This window comes from Asterias amurensis, chromosome 2 (assembly GCF_032118995.1).
Source record: "Asterias amurensis chromosome 2, ASM3211899v1".
Taxonomy (NCBI): Eukaryota; Metazoa; Echinodermata; class Asteroidea; order Forcipulatida; family Asteriidae; genus Asterias; species Asterias amurensis.
Window position 1 is genome coordinate 4,699,501 of NC_092649.1, and position 19,991 is coordinate 4,719,491.

At 40.1% G+C, this 19,991-nt stretch overlaps 2 protein-coding genes and 1 non-coding gene across 5 annotated transcripts in view; 1 reads left to right on the plus strand and 2 right to left on the minus strand.

The window, feature by feature from the left end:
- The window catches only part of LOC139949664 (selenocysteine-specific elongation factor-like), a 62,094-nt gene extending 60,493 nt beyond the window's left edge, over nt 1-1,601 (plus strand). For both annotated transcript variants that reach the window (XM_071948135.1, XM_071948126.1), the window contains exon 16: nt 89-1,601. In XM_071948135.1, coding sequence (XP_071804236.1) covers nt 89-219 — 131 coding nt within the window. In that variant the 3' untranslated portion in view covers nt 220-1,601. The remainder of the gene's footprint in view (nt 1-88) is intronic.
- A 66-nt stretch (nt 1,602-1,667) lies between these two features.
- On the minus strand, nt 1,668-19,990 carry LOC139949649 (uncharacterized). 2 transcript variants are annotated; one of them, XM_071948106.1, is made up of 11 exons: nt 19,741-19,990; nt 17,456-17,719; nt 15,653-16,133; nt 14,177-14,409; nt 13,188-13,300; nt 11,222-11,293; nt 10,035-10,163; nt 8,745-8,875; nt 7,400-7,549; nt 6,663-6,821; nt 1,668-6,329 (listed from the first exon to the last, which is right to left on the minus strand). In XM_071948106.1, exons 2-11 carry the CDS (start codon nt 17,621-17,623, stop codon nt 4,660-4,662), a joined length of 3,306 nt encoding a protein of 1,101 aa, XP_071804207.1. In that variant the 5' UTR covers nt 17,624-17,719; nt 19,741-19,990; the 3' UTR covers nt 1,668-4,659. The 2 variants fall into 2 exon arrangements, with proteins under 2 accessions (XP_071804207.1, XP_071804213.1); XM_071948112.1 differs by lacking the exon at nt 19,741-19,990 and adding an exon at nt 19,655-19,740.
- Nucleotides 7,223-7,297, minus strand: Trnac-aca (transfer RNA cysteine (anticodon ACA)). Its single transcript has one exon. It is a non-coding gene; the product is annotated as a tRNA-Cys (tRNA).
- Nucleotide 19,991: the final 1 nt, after the last annotated feature.

Consider the following 19,991-nt stretch of genomic DNA (forward strand, 5'->3'; position numbering starts at 1 on the left):
TGCAATGGGTGTACATAGGTAAAACCAAAATGAATAATTCTTTATCCCCGATGCAAACCTAACATTCTATGACATTCATTTTGTCAAGGTGACTCGGAGGAAGGACCAACACCTACAAGTGAAGGAGACGGAGCCTCGTTAAAACATCAACCAATCAAAATCAGCCTGCGATTCAAACGCTACGTTTATGATACAAAGAAGCAGATGATCCAAGCGTGACATCAGATATTGGTAGTTCTCAACCTTTACGTTTTTCCCATGTCAGTAAGCACCTAGACTTGTGGACAAGTCGTGATATGTCGCGGTGATTTTGTTCCGATTTTCTCTGCGATTGGTTATTTCAATGACAGATTTTTCTTCCTCCGTGGACATAACCGCTCCAGAATTTCGGCAGAATCTCTAAAAACGCTTCCACCGTTTCAAACAAAATTTTCACAAGTTAGTTTGACAATGTTTGATTGTCTAATACATCCACACACAAAATACATGGATAGGATTAGAACAACAAAAAATGTTTAAACAAAAATCATAGTTATATTTTGCCTCAATTTGATTAATTATGGATGCGAAAGAATGTGTAATTTTTCATAATTAATTTCAAAGATTCTGTGAGAGGAAATAAATGTATATATATTTTATGGCAAGAAAAAGGTCGCTGTTGTCCTTTTTATCCAGATGTCTAATTGGTGTGTGTGAAAGAGATAACAATTTAGTTTGAATTAACTTCTTGTTTACTCAGTGCCATAAATGATCCAGGAATACTTTTTTTGTGGTAGAGTAGGGGTTAACCCTTGTATACAAGTTACTCAGGCATGTGAGCTACAGTGCGTTCAGTGAGCTAAAGGGTGTGTTTGTTTAGCTTCCCTGGGTCGACCCCGGTCTGCCCTGGTGCGTTCGAATAGCTTTGACGGGGCTCACTTGGGTCAGCTCCCAGTGCCCTGCTTGTAATGTGGGTCACTTGGGGGTGACCTGAGGTGCATTCCGTCACCATGAGAGGGCAAGTGTGATCGTTCGATTAGCCATTGTAAGGGGCTCACCCGAGTAAGCACAGCGGGGTCGACCCAGGGAAGCTACATGTAAACGAACGCACCCAAAGTTCACTCATGAGAAATCCTCGGTTTGATTACCAGGGTATGTCTTATAATAGGAATGTCTTGGTTAATCACCTGAAGGTTGGCATAAAGAGCTTTATTTGTGTAGTCGTACATGTATAACATAGGTAACTTTCAATAACCAGTAACTGCACTATTGTGACCTAACATATAGATGAAATATCAAACCTGTCAAATTTTAAGCTCAACCGGTCATCAGTCATGAGAAATCAGTGAAAACCCTCTTTAAAGCCATTGGACCCCTTTTGGTATACAGTATTATCCAAGGCCCACACTTCGTGTATCACAACTTATATATAACAGCCCCAATCATAGTGTTAGTGATGTTGAACTTCTGGTGATTGAAGCTTGCAATGGTGATGACACACACCGCAAGAGAATCACACTGGATTCACCAACTCAAGACAGTCAAACCCTTTGGACTAAACATAAACACTGGTATCAAATAACTTCTCATTACCCTCCACTTCACTTCGGCCTAAGTACTTATATGTTCATAAAGTATAAATTAATCTTGTTTAAAGTTGTTTTTATAAATTCATCACTGTAACTGTCTGATGTAAGTAACCCCCCCCCCCCCTCTTTTTCCACATGAAAATCATCATACCTTTGATCTTTCTCTATTTCTCTATTCTTATTAATTGACCATTGTTAGTTGCATCATGATGCAACTTGCTCTCTAATCCTACCCTTTCATGTTCTCCGGCATTGTTGTCGAACAATACATTTACCACTTTTATGGTCCAGTAACCCATCCTTTCATTCTAAACATCCTTTGTCCTCGCCACTCTACTCCTATTGGTTCACAGCCACACATTGTCTCTGAAATAGAAACTTTGATTGGCTGTTATTTTCCCGCTTCTTTTGGATCCTTTTCCTCAATCCCTTTCACCCTCTCTTTTTCTATAAATGGATATGTATTTGTTTGTACTTGTTTTATGCCTCTGAAGAAGGTCCGGTTTGGATCGAAAGCTAAGGCCATCTACCCTATTCATTACAACTTATATATAAAATAACAAACCTGTGAAAATTAAGGCTCAATCGGTCATCGGAGTCGGGAGAAAATAACGGGAAAACCCACCCTTGTTTCTGCACGTTTCGCCGTGTCATGGCAAGTGTTTAAAATATTTCCATAATTCTCGATATCAAGAATTTATATTGTTTTACTGTTTTCTCAAAAAGTAAAGCATTTCCTGGAATAATATTTCAAGAGAAGTCTTTCACCACTACCTTCTGTAAACCCCGTAATTTATTTGTAAATTTGTGAACTTTCTGTACCGAAAGGGTCCAATGGTTTTAAAGGGACACGTTGCCTTGGAACGGCCGAGTTAGTCTATGAGAAGCCCTTTAAACCGTTTGCTATGAAATGCATATGGCATGTATGGTTAGAAAGATGTTTTAAAAGTAGAGTATAAAGATCCACACAAATATGTCTCGAAATTGTAAGGTTTTCATTTTACATCGTGAACTAACACGTTATGCCATTTTGTGGGGCCATTGTGGCGTTAAGGCTGATTCGTGACGAGGGTGGCTGGGCCATGGTGCATCATGGCTGATGAGTGACACCATTATGTCCTGCGCTCAATAGTATTGCCTATTATTATTGATCAAAGCTACCATGGCTACAGTACCAAAAAGAGATCCTCCCAAAAGAGATCATGCACTCATACAATGTAACTTCAAACAATGTATATTCACTTCCCAAAAAGCTTCAAACATTGACATTTTATGAATCGAGATCAAAACCTTGTAGATTTCTACAACCAGACTGACTGTTTTATCGTACTTGTTCTACAAAACCATTAAATAGAATCTGTACCAATGGAAATGGATTTCACACCACCTGGGTCATTATTGGGAGTCTTTGAAATACCAGGTGGTCATCTGGGCCCAATTTAATAGAGCTACTACACACACATGTAAGCACAAAAGTTTGCTTAACATGAAATTTCTTCCTGGATAAAAACAGGATTACCAATCAAATTTCCATGTAATTTTCAGGATTAAAGCAAACAACAGCTGAATAACTGTAACAAGCAATATGCAACAAATGGAAGTTTGGTTGGTAATCCTGTTTTAATATTGAAGAACTTTCTTGCTGAGCAAAATTAATTGTTGTGCTTAGCAGCTCTATGAAAGTGGGCCCTTGTCATAGACTTTATAAGCTCCGTTCATACTTCCTGCGAATGTTCGTAAGAAGCGAGTTGGATGTCCCAGTCTTTGCTATGAATGTTTCGCAGAAGTTAAAGGGAGCTCAACTCTTCCAAAAACTTTTGTCACAAAAACAAATTCAATCACACTCGCATTTGCAGGACATTTATGAACAGAGTTTTTAATAAGGTAAAATTCCATTGTTTACTTCCAAGTTTAGCGCATGAACTCATGTCTGAGTAAAATGGATTTACTTAAGTCTGTCTGCTGCCACCTAGTGTCCCTAAAAGTCTCACATCTAAAAGAAAAACTGCCAGGCACATAAATAAAATCTAAACTGTTGACCAGCCATAATCCTTTGTAATTTATGTTGCATTTAACTGGCTTCCGGCTGCCTTATGGTTGGCAAACAAAAACTATGAACACCACTTTTTGATGGTCTTTGAAACAGTTCATCTGACAACCAATCAATAATATTTCTCTGGAAATAGGGTCCTGTGACACACAAAAGTACTTTTCCATTCTAAATAATTTCTTTCTTATTAACAAATAAATCTTTCGAAGCTATTTCAATATCATTTTCATTAATAACAAAAATAAATTGTGTTAAAAACAAAGAAACACAATTTGTTTTTTCACATCAAACAAACCTTAAATAACCAACACCAAAGTAGAGGCGTCCCTAGCTTCAAAATGAAAACCACATCTCAAAATCCAGTAGTTTGTTTTAAGAATTCCGACTGAACTGTATCGATTTCTCACATTTAAAAAAAAAACTCATTCAATGACATAGGAGCCTTAGCTAACCAAGCCTGCACTAGCCTTCTTCAAATAAATCCATTTAGCAACACAAATCATAGCAACCATCAACAACGCTGATGTGGTTCGTTCAGCCAGCACACCATGCACATGCCACACACAAAACTATGCAGTGCACTTTGCAGTGCAACAGACAGAGGGAAGCTGTGATTGGTCGCATACCTGCCAACTTTTTAAAACCTCAGAAAAAAAAAGGAACATCAGTTCTACGGTTCCACAGATAAGCGGTGCAGGAAGTAAGTAAAGCTAGTATCATGTACACACACAAATGATTCATTTCAAGCTACAAAGATCGCTGTATCCTGTCAGAAAGACACTTGATACCATTATTGCTGCGTCCTTTGGATGGGACAGAAAGCTCTTGGTCCAATGTGTTGTGTAATGCACATAACAGTCCCCAGTGTTCCTGGCTTGATCGGCAGCATATTGCGCCACAGCTTGTAAATCATTACATAGTGCCATGTAAAGGAATAAACATAGCTCCACAATACCTTGCTAAAAAATACTGAATGTTGAAGCGCCTTGGAGCATTACTGTGAGTGACTGATGTGAGCGCTTTAAGGAACCACAATTAAGTCTATTCCACTGTCGTTTCTGATGCTATTTGGGTGATAATTTCCTCATTGATGGCAATCTCCATATTAGCCCCTACATGCCCTCCAACCCCCTCCTCAAAAGTCATTTGTTCCAAAATATCCTGGGCAGACAAGTGCTCCTCAGTAGCATGGTCCCCAGTGACCTGGCTTGTTCCACTCCTGTGAAGGGGAGAATGCCTCTGATTGGAAAAGGCAGGGACAAAAGCCTCCTCCGTTTCGATCTCCATCTCAACAGAGTCCGTTGTGGATATATCAACCTTGTGCCCAACGGATGCATCATGCAGTACCCAATCATGGTTTGTGTCGCTGCTTATGTGCCCGACATTCTGTCCGATATCAGGGACCAGAGTGGTCGACCGTCCATTGTTCGACTGGTTAAGGCCATCCTGTAAACGAGCTTCATTGTGAGTCTCCGAAATTTGAGTAAGTGACTTTGAACTTTCAACTGTCGGACATTGTTGAATGATACTATTATGACTTGTAGTCGCTACTGACACCGGTTCCAACATTTGATGCTGTTGTACTGCAACACTGAGTGGCAAGTGTGAAGTATGAGCAGCTGCAAGAGGAGACATGACTATGGTTTTGTTTGAGCCCGTCTGCACTGTGATTGGCTCCGGATATCTTTTCCTGGTCGATGATTGACGGCCGGACTGTACTACTGGCACCTTCTGTCCATGGGATATTAATAAATGCGGCGTGCTCATTGGATTAGTGAATCGAACATTTCCCAATTGATCCCTGGTTGGCTGTGTAACAGTCTGAGGCAGCGTCACCGCAAGCTGACGGATCACAGTTCCCTGATTTTGTTGCGGCGCTACCGCCAGGTTTTTCAGCATTATCCCAGGTGTGGTCATAGGATTTGGGGGTCTCGATCTAGGTGGGGCGATGGTAGCTGGAGGGTTTTGAGCCCGGTCTCCACCCGGTGAGGAGGGGGTTTCTGTCTGAACTGGTACTTGGATTATGTTCTGAGTTCCATCTGGGGACGAAATAACAAAAATATGGCTGCGGATGGGTTTAGTTACCCCTCCACCAGCAAGTTGTGCTTTAGGTGATGCTGGACCAGCAGGGCTGACGGACTCACCCTCATGTCGTTGGTGCTGGGGTACACTGACGATAAACCTCCCCATAGGGGTGGTAATGGTACTGGTGCCCCTGCTACTCGGTGAGGCAATCCTACCATGCCCCCCATGCGGTGAGCCATTACTCTGTCTTGCTCCCCCAAGCGATGTCTGCCTTGTAAAAGCATCCGGAGGGTGTTGTAGGGTCTGACATTCTGATTGATACGCAGCAAACCCTTTGATGGCTTCCTGCTTCTGAGCGAGAGCCTTAACCCGTTCCTGACTCAGTCTCTCCATGCGCTTCAGGGCATAGTCCTCTTCAGTTGCCAGACCCTTTTTCTTCTGATAAGGACCCCTGGTCCTCTTGGGCGGTTCCTCAACAGTGTAGGAGCTTTTGAATTTAGGCTGCCGTCCTGAACGAGTCGGTTGGCTGAGTATGGTTTCCATGTTGATCTCCTCGTCACTGGCTTCGCTCAGTCTGGCCACTGTTTCTATGGTCGTCTCCGTTCCTCCATCGAGAGTTTCGTCTCTCATAGTAGCTTCCTCCATCTCAATGGGTTCCACATCAGAATCATTACCGACGTCACAATCTAAAACAAAGTAGAACATAAATTAAAAATGGCAAACTCCTCTAAAGGATTTTTGAGTATTTTTTGTAGGACACAATTCACAATGTCCACAGATTTAGGTACATTACACTCAAACGGTTGGAAGATAATGATGGCAGAAATCTTCCCTTCAAATGTCAAATATTACTTGCTGAAGTGCAGTAGTTTTTTTAGACAAACTTGTAAAAACAAGTTACAAAAAAAATTTTTTTCTCAGTGAGACGAACATTATTTTAGAAAGAACATATAAGGATATAAAAGCGAGCAATGAATACCAGGTGGGATCATCGGGGGGGGGGGGGGGGGGGAGCTCACCTCTGTTCTCCACCTTCTTCCTGCTTATCCCTTTGCTCCTGCTCTTGCCTCTCCCTTTCCCTTTGGCGCCCTTCATCTTCTTTGTGACACGATTCTCTGTCTCCGAGTCCGAACTGGGCTCCTTGTTGAACAGGGACATGTCAAAATGTTTCCTGTCTCCTGATTAGGAATTAATAAAAAAATAAAGTACTTGTATTGTTGCACATTCCAAATATTCCAAATCTCCTGAAAGGAAATCCACAAGTTTGACAAAAATACCTACTAAATCCACCTTAAAGGCACTGGACACTACTGGTAATTAAGCAAAACAATTGTTAGCAAACAAAGTTACTTGGTGTGAAACAATGGAAAGCTGTTGATTAAATATTGTTAGAAAAAGTTCCCTCTGAAGTAACATAGTTGTTGAGAAAATGTTTGAGCAACAATGTTTTTTCTATAATAGATGTTAAATTTGCATCGGGGATAAAGAATAATAATTTTGGCTTTTACCCATACACCGATGTGTGTTAGCACTGTATACTCAGTACTTTCCCGAGTCCTGTGAAAAAATATCACAGGCATATTACTCGGGTGGGATTCGAACCCACGACCCTTGCAATTGTAGAGCAGTGTCTTACCAACTAGACTACCGAGGTTACCCGGTAATGTTTTTTCTGTATGGACATTTTGTTTTGTGTCCTATAAAAAATCCCCAACCCTTTTTAACCAGACTAATGGCATTGGGCACTGGAACTTACTTATAGCTTTGTCCAAAGCAATTCTGTTGAGTCTCTCCTCCCGCTTAAACTTGTTCTTGATTTGTTGTCTGGTTCTTTTGGGGAACATAGCGTTGATCATAGTGAAGTCAGTTCCGACGGCGCTCAGTGCCATGTAGAACTTGGCAGTGTCTGAACAAGAAAGAGAGACAATTGCATCATAATCATCGTTTCTGTGGTCCAAACCAAACGATTTGTTGCAGACTGCCACAGCTGCTGTGCCGGTAAGTCGTAATCCACTTCTAGCTGGCGCAACCAGGTTTTGCGTGGTCGCCCGCTGGGCCAGCACTGAGCCCCCCCCCCCCTCCCCCGCCTGACAATTGCAGCATTGTATAAAACAAAAAACGTAGACGCAGGTTTTTTTTTACACCATAGCCGTGTGGTCTAGCAAATCTTCTAAAGGGCATTCCGCCCACGGCAACAAGCAATATTTTTGTCCATGCTTACAGATTTTCTTGATCTCCAGGTCTGATACTTCACTGGGGCAAGCAGGAAAAATGGCGCCATGCCTGTAGGCCAAAGTCACTGTTTTGCAAATGCGCGGTATGGGCATCATTATACAAACACGCATGACTAAAGTTCACAAGACGAACTGAAACAACTGGCCGGACAAAAGGTTTAAAAGAAAGTCACATGCTTTGGTTTTAAGTGAACTCTTGAACAGATCTAGTGAGTTTGCACTCCTAACATGTGTTGGATACTAGCTAAAGAGTTGGGGGGCTGTGTATGAAAATGATCTCTGGCTGTACAACGTACGTACGGTATTTGTGGTTCTCCGTCGTGGAGTGGTAGCAATGTTTGATCTTAAAATATAAGAGGTTGTGCGTTTAAAGCCATTGGACCCTTTCGGTACAGAAAAAAATATAAAAGTTCACAGATTTACAAATAACTTACAGAGTTTACAGAAGGCAATGGTGAAAGACTTCTCTTGAAATATTATTCCATGAAATGCTTTACTTTTTGAGAAAACAGCAAAACAATATAAATTCTCGTTAACGAGAATTACGGATTTATTTTAAACACATGTCATGACACACTTTGGACAACACTGTTTACCGAAAGGGTCCAATGGCTTTAATGAATGAACGAGAAAAAAGGCCAATATAGTATTCATTTGGTTTTACTTCTTTGGGGCGTGTGTCGCATGCTGGCATGATATTGAGTCCTCGGGATAAATACCTTATCAAGAACAAGGGCTAACCTAGACAAGGTGTCGACTCTAATAGACATTTCAGACTTTTTAATTGCAATTTTTCAGATTTTTCCAAAGGCCCGAAAATCAGACTACATGTAAAGTAGGAAGAATATGATGCCTGCTTATGCCTACCCTTTACACTCCATGCGGTGGTGTAAGTTCTCTTTCCGAAGCTGGCATACGTCGTGTGAGAAGACTCCTCCTGCACAGCTTCGCTGTTCTCCAAATGAAGGGTCTTAGCTGGTGATGCATCCTTCACAAGACTGGGCAAATTAAAGTTCAATAGTGATGTACATGTAATAATAATAATAATTGTGGCTTTTTATGTAGCACACATGTCTGTCACTCAGTGACGCTCCTGGCGCTGTTATTACATATAATACAGTATTTCCTGCAAGATGTGGGACTAAGTTTGAATTATGAGAGCTATTTTTGATAGCAGCATGTAATGTTTTTACAAGGTGCTGTGGCGCAATTTGCTGCCAATCGGACCAGGAACTTTGATGTAGGCCCAAGTTCATAGATAATAATAATATAATAACATCAAAGTCTTATATCATGCATATAGTGCGCATATCTACCAACAAGGTACTCAAGGCGCTTAGTATAAATTTATACAGAAAGATAGAATATTGAAAGTTATGAATTCTGAGACCCACCTTACAAGGGTTTACAAGGTGCAAGGGCGCATACAGCAGCCACAGACAGGAACACCGGGGCGAACCCCTTCTCTATTCGATAAGTGCACTGGGTTCTTTTACCAGCGTTACACATCGGACCAATGGCTTTATATCCCATCCAAAGGACGAAGAAATAGTTAAGTGTGATTAAAAAATAAAACTAAGGACACAAGTGTCCTGGCTTATGATTCAAACCCACAGATTCTGCTGATCAGAAACACAAGAGTTTGAACTCTGCTTAACCGATCGGCCACAACACTTCGCTATAGCTGCTTATTAAAGAATGTGGGTACAATGTACCGTTTGTAGGACACAAAACACAATGTCCACAGAATTACCTAAAACTTTAAATAATTCTAAGCACCTCAAGTACCTCATTGGTAGATTACGAACACTTTGTTAAACTCCAATATCTTTATCCTTATATAATTATTCAGCAAAAAACATTTCTTTGGTGGATTGATAATGGTATGGATTCGATGATAGTGAGCTGTCAAATTGAAACTAACTACACTTTGCCTTCAGAAGGTTTCTTCAAGTGACACCCATAGCAACAGAGCAACTGGTGTCACAGATATACAAACCCTTCTCAAATGACTTGACTATTTTCTCGTACTACGGTACTTGCACTCGAACATCACACACACACATGCTACTAAAGGTATACTTAGACGTGCTATGGAAAGCAACGCTTGATGCCTGAGTTGCGTCTGAGTTTAACCTTATGCTGTCCAATATTTACCTTGTGCTGTCCAATATGATGGAGCCGTCAGGCCCAATCTTGACCTGGGGTGCAAAGGGGTCAACATCCTCCTCTTTTTCCTCTTCCTCAGCTTCATTGTCCGAGTTATGAGCACTACTGTTTACAGAGCTGTCACCAAAACAAAAAAGTGTTAACATTATTATTTAAGAATTTATACTCCCAGGTGCTCAGGGGGTCGATTTTACAAAGAGTTAGGACTAGTCCTAACTTAGGACTAGCCCTAGAAACACTTGAGACTAGTCCCAAGTTAGGACGAGTAACTCTTCCTAACTAGTCTTAACTCTTTGTGAAATCCACCCCTGGCTCGGCATCATCCAGAGAACTGTTTCCCGCGTCCAATGAAGCACCCAAGCACGTCTTCAGGCATGTCAGGAGAACCGGACAAAGCATACTGTCTGAAAGGCTGAGTCCACAATGGTTCCTTTTTACATTAGAGCCAGCACTCTGACAAAAATAATTTGAAATATGGTTGTACCAGCAATTTTACTGTTTATTTTTACTAGTAGTTAATTCTTAGAATTATATTAGGTGTGATCCCTGGATACAGTTTATTAAGGTTGACCCGCCTCTGACTGACACCCATTAGAGATATTGACCAAATTGGTAAACAAACCAAGATTTGGTCTAGATACATGTAGCTAAGCAAGCAGAGCACCGACACAAAAATCAAAAGTTTTAAATCCTGTTCTAGTTTCTTAGCTCACCCTTAAATAGGGTTGAAAAAACACGATGTCAGTTTTCCCCTGTCAGCTTGTGGTTTGTTACAAAGTAAGGTTTGCGATGACAAAAAAAACCAATCTTTTGTGAGTGGTGGTTTCTTTTGAGGGACACGTTGCCTTGGATCGGTCGAGTTAGTCCCTGAACAGCATTTGAAACTGTTTGTTTACAATCCACACAAACAATATAGCCTGCCGTGTTTGTTCACAACCTGCCGTGTTTGTTCACACTGTATAAGGAAAACCATGCAATTTCAATGTTCGAGGCAGATTTATGTGGATAGTTATATTCTACTTTAAAAACATCTTTCTAACCATGCATTTGACCCCCCCAAAAAATTTCAAACACCTTTCATAGACCAACTCGCACGATCCAAGGCAACGTGTCCCTTTAAATACAGGTTTATCACTTGATACAGATTTGGTTTTACGATTTGGGAGGAAACTTACTTATTTGCGCTGACCGCGTGCTCCGTCATGATGGTTCGAGGAAATCTCTTCTCTCCGTTTCCCAATGTGTTCCTAACCAGCAAAGGCAAAGAAAACAAACATCAAAGAGTAGTCAACTTATGTCAAGTCATCCAAGCTGGTTTAAACTACACAACATGAACGGTGCAGGTTTTATTAAAAGAAACATTATATTAAAAAGTAAAGTTACCCTGGACGAAATAAAGGTATTACTTTACATTCATTAATACCCCAGACAGTTTCTCTACTCCTGGGGGTGTTTAAACGGTTGATAATGACCAGCTGGTACTGTTTATAACCGGCTGGCTTCCGCGTGTCAGGCGCGCAAGATTATCACGCAGAACGCAATTCATAGCTATAAGTAACAGCACATAATCTATTTCTAAGAGCGCACGCATACACAACCCACGCGCATCAAACAGATTCTTCACAAAGTTTTTGGAGAAAGACAAACATTTTAAACCTCAAATTTTCACTGTCAAAGTGTCTATAATTGTACTTTTTAAATTTTTTTATAAAAAAGGGCATTTATGAATGGGAATAAGAGAGTAGTGACTCATTCTTAAGCGTCCGATTAAAACCTTGCAGGGTCTTTTTTTTTGTGATGACGACCCTCGCCTTTAGGTTTTACACGGCCGTTAAAGAACTCGTCGCTACCCTTTTATTGCCTTAGTATAAATGTAAGATATCACGCAGTGATCATCACAATGAACTCAATCGATATCAGATAAGGTGCATCGGAAGATAAGACGCGGTGATTTTTTGGGTCCTTTGAAAGTCAGACAAGACGCATCTTATCTTCAAGATATTACGGTAGTACATGTATACCAGACTGAAGTTATGGTGTTGGAACACTATGGTGATCAAGCAACTGTGTCGTTGAGCAAGGTACTTGACCATAATTGCTAAGGTCCAAGGACACCTTGGCCAAATTAATAGTGCTGCTTAAGCAGACAAATATATTGCTTAACAATTTGCTGCTGAGCGAAAATAGGCAGGATACCAGTTACAGATACAGGATACGTGACATGGTTTTTTGGCTGGTAATCTTATTCTGGTAATAAAAGCAATACTTTGTGCACTTGGCTTCTTTTTGTGTTTAGGCAGCCTACATGTACAGTATAAGATTAGGCATGGGAGGTGAGAAAAACATAATATAGGTAAAAACACACCCTTCCCAAAATCGTCCCCAGCACTACGTAAAATTTCAAAAGTTGAGTTGTAAATCTGCTGCCGTGAAGTGCCTAAAAATCTCCCCTTTGCTTTTATGGTTGAAATTGTGCATCTTTAGTTAACATCAGCAATAGAGAGCTATTGATGGTATAAAACATCGGGAGAAACAGCTCCCTCTGAAGTAACGTAATTGTTTTTTTAGGCATCTGGAAATTTGTACAACAAGGGTGTTTTTTCTTTCATTATTCTCATGCAACTTGGATGACCAATTGAGTTTCAAAATGTCAAAAGGTTTGTTATTTTATGCATATGTTGGGATACACCAAGAGAGAAGACTGGTCTTTGACAAATACCAAAGGTGTCCAGTGCCTTTAAAGGAACACACTGCCTTGGATCGGACGAGTTGGTCTATAAAAAGCGTCTTGTAACCTTTTTCTATAAAATGCATATGGTTGGAAAGATGTTGTAAAAGTAGAATACAATGATCCACACAAATTTGCCTCGAAATTGCGTGGTTTTCCTTTTACTGTGCGAACTAAGACGGTCGGCCATTTATGGGAGTCAAAAGTTTGACTCCCATAAATGGCCGACCGTGTTAGTCGACGATGTAAAAGGAAAACCGTGCAATTTCGAGGCATGTTTGTGTGGATCATTGTATTCTACTTTTACATCTTTCTACCCATGTGCATTTTATAACAAATGCTTTTCAAAGACCAACTCGACCAGTCCAAGGCAACATGTTCCTTTAAGCAGCTGTATACAATTGAAGCCTTACTTCATTGGGCTGGTCTTTGGGTTGAAATAGATGAGGTCACTCATCGTCATCTTACTTCTCTCTGGTGGTTGTGTCTTCTTCTTGACGTAGTTTCGTCTGCGCTTAGCTGGAGTCTACCAATAGATAAAACAAGAACAACCAAATTGCTATAGGTCTGGGTCTCAGTATATGGAGCCGCTAAGCACAGAGGTTATCATGCTTAGCAGAAATGATATATACCAGTCGAAATACTTTATAAATGGTTCACTGCAATATAAAAAACAAGAAAAACCTGAAAATAAAAAAATCTGAACTCAGACTATTAAGCAGGGAGAATATCATGCCTGAGTAAATTGACCCCCTTGCATGACGCGGAACGCATCTCTCAACAATGCATGTTTACCATTTCCAACCTTTTGTGAGTCAAATAATTTGTGAGAAGTTAGATGTTGACCAACGTGGAATGGACTAACGGTATAAATGCAAAATAAAAATAGTTAATGGCCTCACATTTCAACCCTAGCAGAGTCGTTCTCAGGATTAAAGCCATTGGACACTTTCGGTAAACAGTGTTGTCCAAGGCCCACACTTCGTGTATCACAACTTCTATATCAAATAACAAACCTGTGAAAATTTAGGCTCAATAGGTCATCGATGTCGGGAGAAAATAACGGGATAACCCACCCTTGTTTCAGTTTTGCCGTGTCATGACATGTGTTTAAAATAAATCCGTAATTCTCAAAATCGAGACTTGATATTGTTTTAATGTTTTTTTCAAAAAGTAAAGCATTTCATGGAATAATATTTCAAGAGAAGTCTTTCACCACTACCTTCTGTAATTTATTTGTTATTTGTAAATCTGTGAACTTTTAATTTTTTTTTTCTGTACCGAAAGTGTTAAGGAGATCTTTCAAATAATTTGTATACATTTGAACCCCAAAATATCACAAAGGATAAGGGCGCTTTAGTGCGCTGCGCATCATGCAAAGGGTCAAACCCCAAGTACTTACCTCCGAGACCATTTTGTCCTTAAGCTCACGCAGTTTCTTCTGGTAGATATTCTCAGAGCCACCTGGTGTTTTCTCGCTGATGCTCTCGGACCGAGCAAGAGCGGGTCTGACGGGTGTGTTAAGGGTGCTTGGCACAAGGTTGATCTGAGATGGGGTTTTAGTGGTTTTGGGTACATGTACATGGGAAGTCTCCTTTGGTGATGGGGCAGTGATGGTGTGCTCTTTGGCTGGAGCTGAACACAAAATTGGAACAAGAGGAGATAAAATATATTTATAATAGAAATATTGATAAAAATTGCTTGTTTTGACCTGGTGAAAAAGTTAAACACTGTACTTGAAGCCCCCCAAAAATAAAAAATAAATAAATAAACAAAAGTTTTAATAGAACAAGTTAACATTTGATATTCCGGGGGGTTTCAGTAGGTCAGCAAATTTAATGTTTTAGTGTTGTCTGGGTAAACTCCACAATCTGGTTGATTTTAATGCAAGGCTTTTTGTACCTCTGCAATTTAGCTCCCCTCTCTGCAGAGTGTGGGTTTGAATCCCAGTCGTGACACATGTGTCTCTGAGTAAGACACTTAACTATAATTGCTTCACTCCACCCAGGAGTAAATGGGTACCTGTGAGGGCAGAGATGGTTCTTGTGATTGATTTACATGAAGCCGAGTAGCACATATTAATGTTGCACAGGCTGCATACTCCCTTCCAGGGCGCTGAGATGGTTTAAGGAGTGGATTATTATTATTATTTTTTTTTTTTTTTTTTTTTTTTTTTTTTTTTTATCTCTATATTTGTATATTTTTCCATAATTTGTAATTCTATTCTTGTTGTCTATTTTTGCGATGCCTTTCTTGTATGTATTGTATAGTCTCCTTTACACAGGGAAGACAAATTTCATGTTTTTTTATCATGACAATAAAATCTTTTTAATCTTTAATCTTTAATCTTAAGGTTCAGTGACTAGGGGTAATAATGTGAAGCGCTTCGGGACGCCCTCCGGATGTGAAAAGCGCTTTATATAAAAATAGGTTGTTATTGTTATTGAGGTTCAGTATAGAGACAACCCTGATGGGGGTCATTGCCATGCAATATTGTACTTAAAATCGTACTTAAATAAATATTTTTATACTTCATAATGTTTTTTGGTAATTTTAAAAATAGTACTAGATATTTTCTTATGCCCTGCAGTTTTAAACGCATTTCAACCTCTGGCTGCCAAGTTTGATTGTTTTTTTTTAATAAACCAATAATAATAATAGAACAAAATTACCAAATAATCTAATGTTCTCAAGAATTTTTTGTTTAAAAACGCTAAACCTGAGAATCTGAGGAGCGGAGTTTTTGTGAGAGTCCATCATTGATCACCACTTTGGAGTTTGACTGAAATTTGTACATGTTCCCACCAGTTCCATATTGGCAACTACACACATAGAAAACCAAATAAACACAGCACATGAAAATGGACGTCAAACTTACATGGACTACTCGCGGATGTCACAGTTGAACTGATCCCTGGCACTCGTTGTATTGGTGGAGGCTGCGGCGGTCTCATAACTCCATCTCCAGGCTCTTTCCTTCCTCTTACTGCGCCACCTCCCCGGGCTTTCTTTCCGACCTCATTCTCTTTCTCAACCGCACTGAGTTGAGGTTTGGAAGTGACCTTGACTGGCAGCTGGCTTGGGGTGGAACGCAACCTCGGCTGTCCCAGGTTGGGAACGGCGGTGATACGCTTACGGCGTACAGCACTTGCTTTTGACGGAGACTCATCAGGGGTCGGTTTTGTTGGAGAGCTTGGCGTCTCCTTGACTGGGGATGTTGGGTCAGGAGTTTGTGAAGAACTCAATGGGTCCTGTGATGGTGGTGTTGCTTTCGGAGGTTCACCAGGAGCTTCTGCTTTGTTTTGCTGTTGACTCGGCTGCGTCTGTTGTGCAGAGGTGACATCTTTCTTCCCAGCAGCCTAAAAGAAAAATGTCACATTAAAGACTCATCATGCAACGATTTTATTATCTCCCATGAAATTATGTACCATAATCAGTGACAAACATAGAAAAATTAGCTTTTCATTCAACAAAATGGTGGTAGTGTGATAAACTTTATTCAATCCAATTGTGGGCACAACAAGTTGAACCTGTGACCTCCAGATATGTTCCAGCAGTCGTGCCAGTGCTCCCACACCCCGTCGCAATAGCAGCCAAACGTAAAAAAAGCAGGATCAGATCCAGTTCAAGATTTATATTAAATCCTTTTTTCTTTTCTTTTTTGATGTTTGTTTGTAGTTGCTGAGCACCTCTGAAAAACTGTGTTTCACTGAGAGGTATCCCCAGGGTAAAAAGAAGAAATAAATAACATAAAATAAAATATTGCGCTGAGGCAACTTTTACATGGTGCTGTGTAATAGAATAGGTCTCTTACTCTCACCACGTACAGTGTAGCTCCACAGTACCTTATAGAAAAAATACCGAGCGCTTTGAGGCGCCCATTGACAATGATTGAGGAGGATATTTAAAGCACTATAAAACTGCATTATATTAAAGGAACACCTTGCCTTGGATCGGTCAAGTTGGTCTTTGAAAAGGGTTTTTTGAAATATGCATATTGGTAGAAAGACGCTGTAAAAGTAGAATACAATGATCCACACAAACATGCCTCGAAATTGCACGGTTTTGCTTTTACCTCGTTGACTAAACCTGTCGGCCATTTATGGGAGTCTCATTTTTTACTCCCACAAATGGCCGAACGTGTTAGTTCCCACAGTATAAGGAAAACCACGTAATTTCGAGGCAAACTTGTGTGGATCATTGTATTCTATTTTGAAATTATCTTTCCAACCATGCATTTTTTGACAAACGGTTACAAACGCTTTTTTATAGACTAACTCGTCCAATCCAAGGCAACGTGATCCTTTAATAATCATTGTAAAAAGTAGTAGTAGTATATGCACTGCATTGAAACTTATAGCTATTCATTTATCTGCACTTTCTTCAGCTACCTGGTGCCTTAGCTCTTCTTTCATTGCTCTATTCCAGCTTTTCCCAGGACCCTGCACCACGACACGCTATGGTAATCATGCTTTCTCAGTCGCAGCTCCAACATTTTAGAGCAAGCAACTTACCCAGCCACATTCAACAACACATTCATTGGACTTTTTTTAAATCGATACTTAAAACCCAAACGTTTTGTTCAATCTGGTTAAGGCGTTTAGAAACTTACATATTGCGCTCTATAAGTAATGTATCGTTTTCTTATTATGTTTTATTTTCGTCTGAACTGTTTACGTACCAATGTTGGCTCTGCAACTGAAGGCCTCGTCGCTGATCTCAGTCCTGTCTTGGGGGCTGGCAAGTCTTGCTTGGAGCTGCTTAACTCCTTGTCCTGGGAAGGCGGTGTTGGGATGTTCCGACGGGATGCCGAGAGATTAATACTGGGGCGGATCTTTGCTCGTCTCATGATGGCTTGATTACAGAAGTGTCTTCCAGTACAGAGGTCCCTACTTCAGCCATCAGCGTCAAGATGTCGATCTTACGCTTCTTACACTGTCTTATGCTGAAGCCAAACAGAAAAAAAATAATATTGTTTAGTTTGAAGGTCTAGTTTGTAAATGAAATGTAAACAGTACCTTCATGGTAATCTTGTTCACTTCTTGTTTATGACATCCACCAGTAATGACCAAGTCATATGGTTAATGCAGCTTCGCTCAAACTGCCTCAACTTTGGAACAATCTCCCGAAACATCTAAAAACATTGACTCCATTGTTAAGTTTAAGATTGCTTTAAAGGAACACGTTGCCTTGTATCGGACGAGTTGGTCTATAAAAAGCGTTTGAAACCGTTTGTTATGAAATGTATATGATTAGAAAGATGTTTTAAAAGTAGAATATAATGTTCCACACAAGTATCACTCAAAATTGCACGGTTTTCTTTTTACGTCGCGAACTATCACGGTCGGCCATTTATGGGAGTCAAAATTTTGACTCCCATAAATGGCCGACCGTGTTATTGGACGATGTAAAAAGGAAACCACGCAATTTCGAGGCATATTTGTGTAGATCATTGTATTCTACTTTTACATCATCTTTCTAACCATATGCATTTTATAACAAACGGTCACAAAACGCTTTTCAAAGACCAACTCGACCGATCCAAGGCAACGTGTTCCTTTAAAGACACACTTTTTTAACATGTTTAACATTTAATTCATCCATTTTTGTTTGTTACCAAGTTTACACAGTACATCTCGTATTTGTATTTTGTTGTGATTTTCTCATTAGAGCACTAAGGGACATGTTTATTTACTAAATTATAGCAAGAGAGTTCGCTCTAATAAAGAACAACCCAAACAAACACTATAGATCTGGCTAGTACTTCTAGAAAGTATAACTTAGGCAAGAAGTATAGACCGAATAGAATAACCCTTTTTTGCTATGAAAAGTTGCCATCTTGTAGGGCAAACTGCATGTGCGTCCAAACGCGCACAGTATCGAAGCACACAGCACGCAACATTCCCGATTAGATTTCTACGGTACACGTACGCACACGCGCACAGAAGCCATCTTCTTGTAGGTCAGATATCTGAACGGTGATGTCATATTCAATGTATCCTTTTTGTTTTTCTTTTTGATATTTTTACCTCCAAAAAGACAAGTTTTCTGTGTATTTCTCACAAAAATTACCAATTATTTTAAGAGCATAATACACTACAGTGGTGACTTTAAACTGAAGAATTGGTGGCCAGTTTGAATTGAAATGCTTGACAAATATTTATAGAAAAAAGACCCTCATCCTCCTGTGAGATCAACTGGTATTTCACTATTTGTTTTAACTTCAACTTGGAAAATAATAGACTGACAAAACTTGGACTTATAGAATTAGAGATTAGACCCAGTAGCTGGAGGGCTGTTACTCCCAGAGAACTATTTCGGTTTCGTCCCCTATCGTCTCTGGTTACGGGAGGCGATGCGGACGAAATCGATATAGTTCTAGGAGTAGGGCGCTGTCCCCTGCTGTTGTAGGCCTATTCCTTTTTTCAAAATTTTACATTATCGGTCATAAAAGTGTGACCGGTCATATTTAAACTAGTAATGGGAGTATAGGGATGGGCACATGTAATGTACTAAGACCGATAATGTCAAAATTTTGAAAAAGGAAAACCGCGCTCCAGTTTAAACTGGGTCTAAATCCTTGGTCCCTCTATTATTTTATACGGAAAAGTTTCCGTATGGCGCCACCACTTTTTCATACGAAATAAAATAATATAGTATCTAATTTACCTGATTGATAAATCCCTTTTTGTAAAAATGAGTAAAAAAGTGGTGGCGCCATACGTAAAGATATCCTTTTATACTAATCATTCATGGGAACCCATTCAATCATGAATCATCTTCATGCATTGTAATTATTGTTGAACATAGTGCAGTAAAACAAAAATTATTCTGATGAAATTCATTACAATTTCAGAATTTGCAAATGAAGATATCTTACTCTTGCTTGCCGACAACTTCTTCACCCGAAAACAACGAACTAACAAATTACGAAATACAGCATGTCATGCATGTGTTCGCACTTACCATACACTTCAATAATATATTTAACGTCCACAAAAGGTCTGTTCACTGTTTTCTCTGCAGCAGAAATCACACTTTGACAATTCTACCGGGTATCCAACCGGTCACTTCGGCAACTTGCAAACTCGACACCCACGAACTCGGCACCTTACACACACTCGGCTAAAGCAACCCTTCCGAGTTTTCAAGGTGCCGAGTTGAGTGGGTGCCGAGTTGAGCGGTGCCGAGTTGAGCGGGTGCCGAGTTTGCGAGGT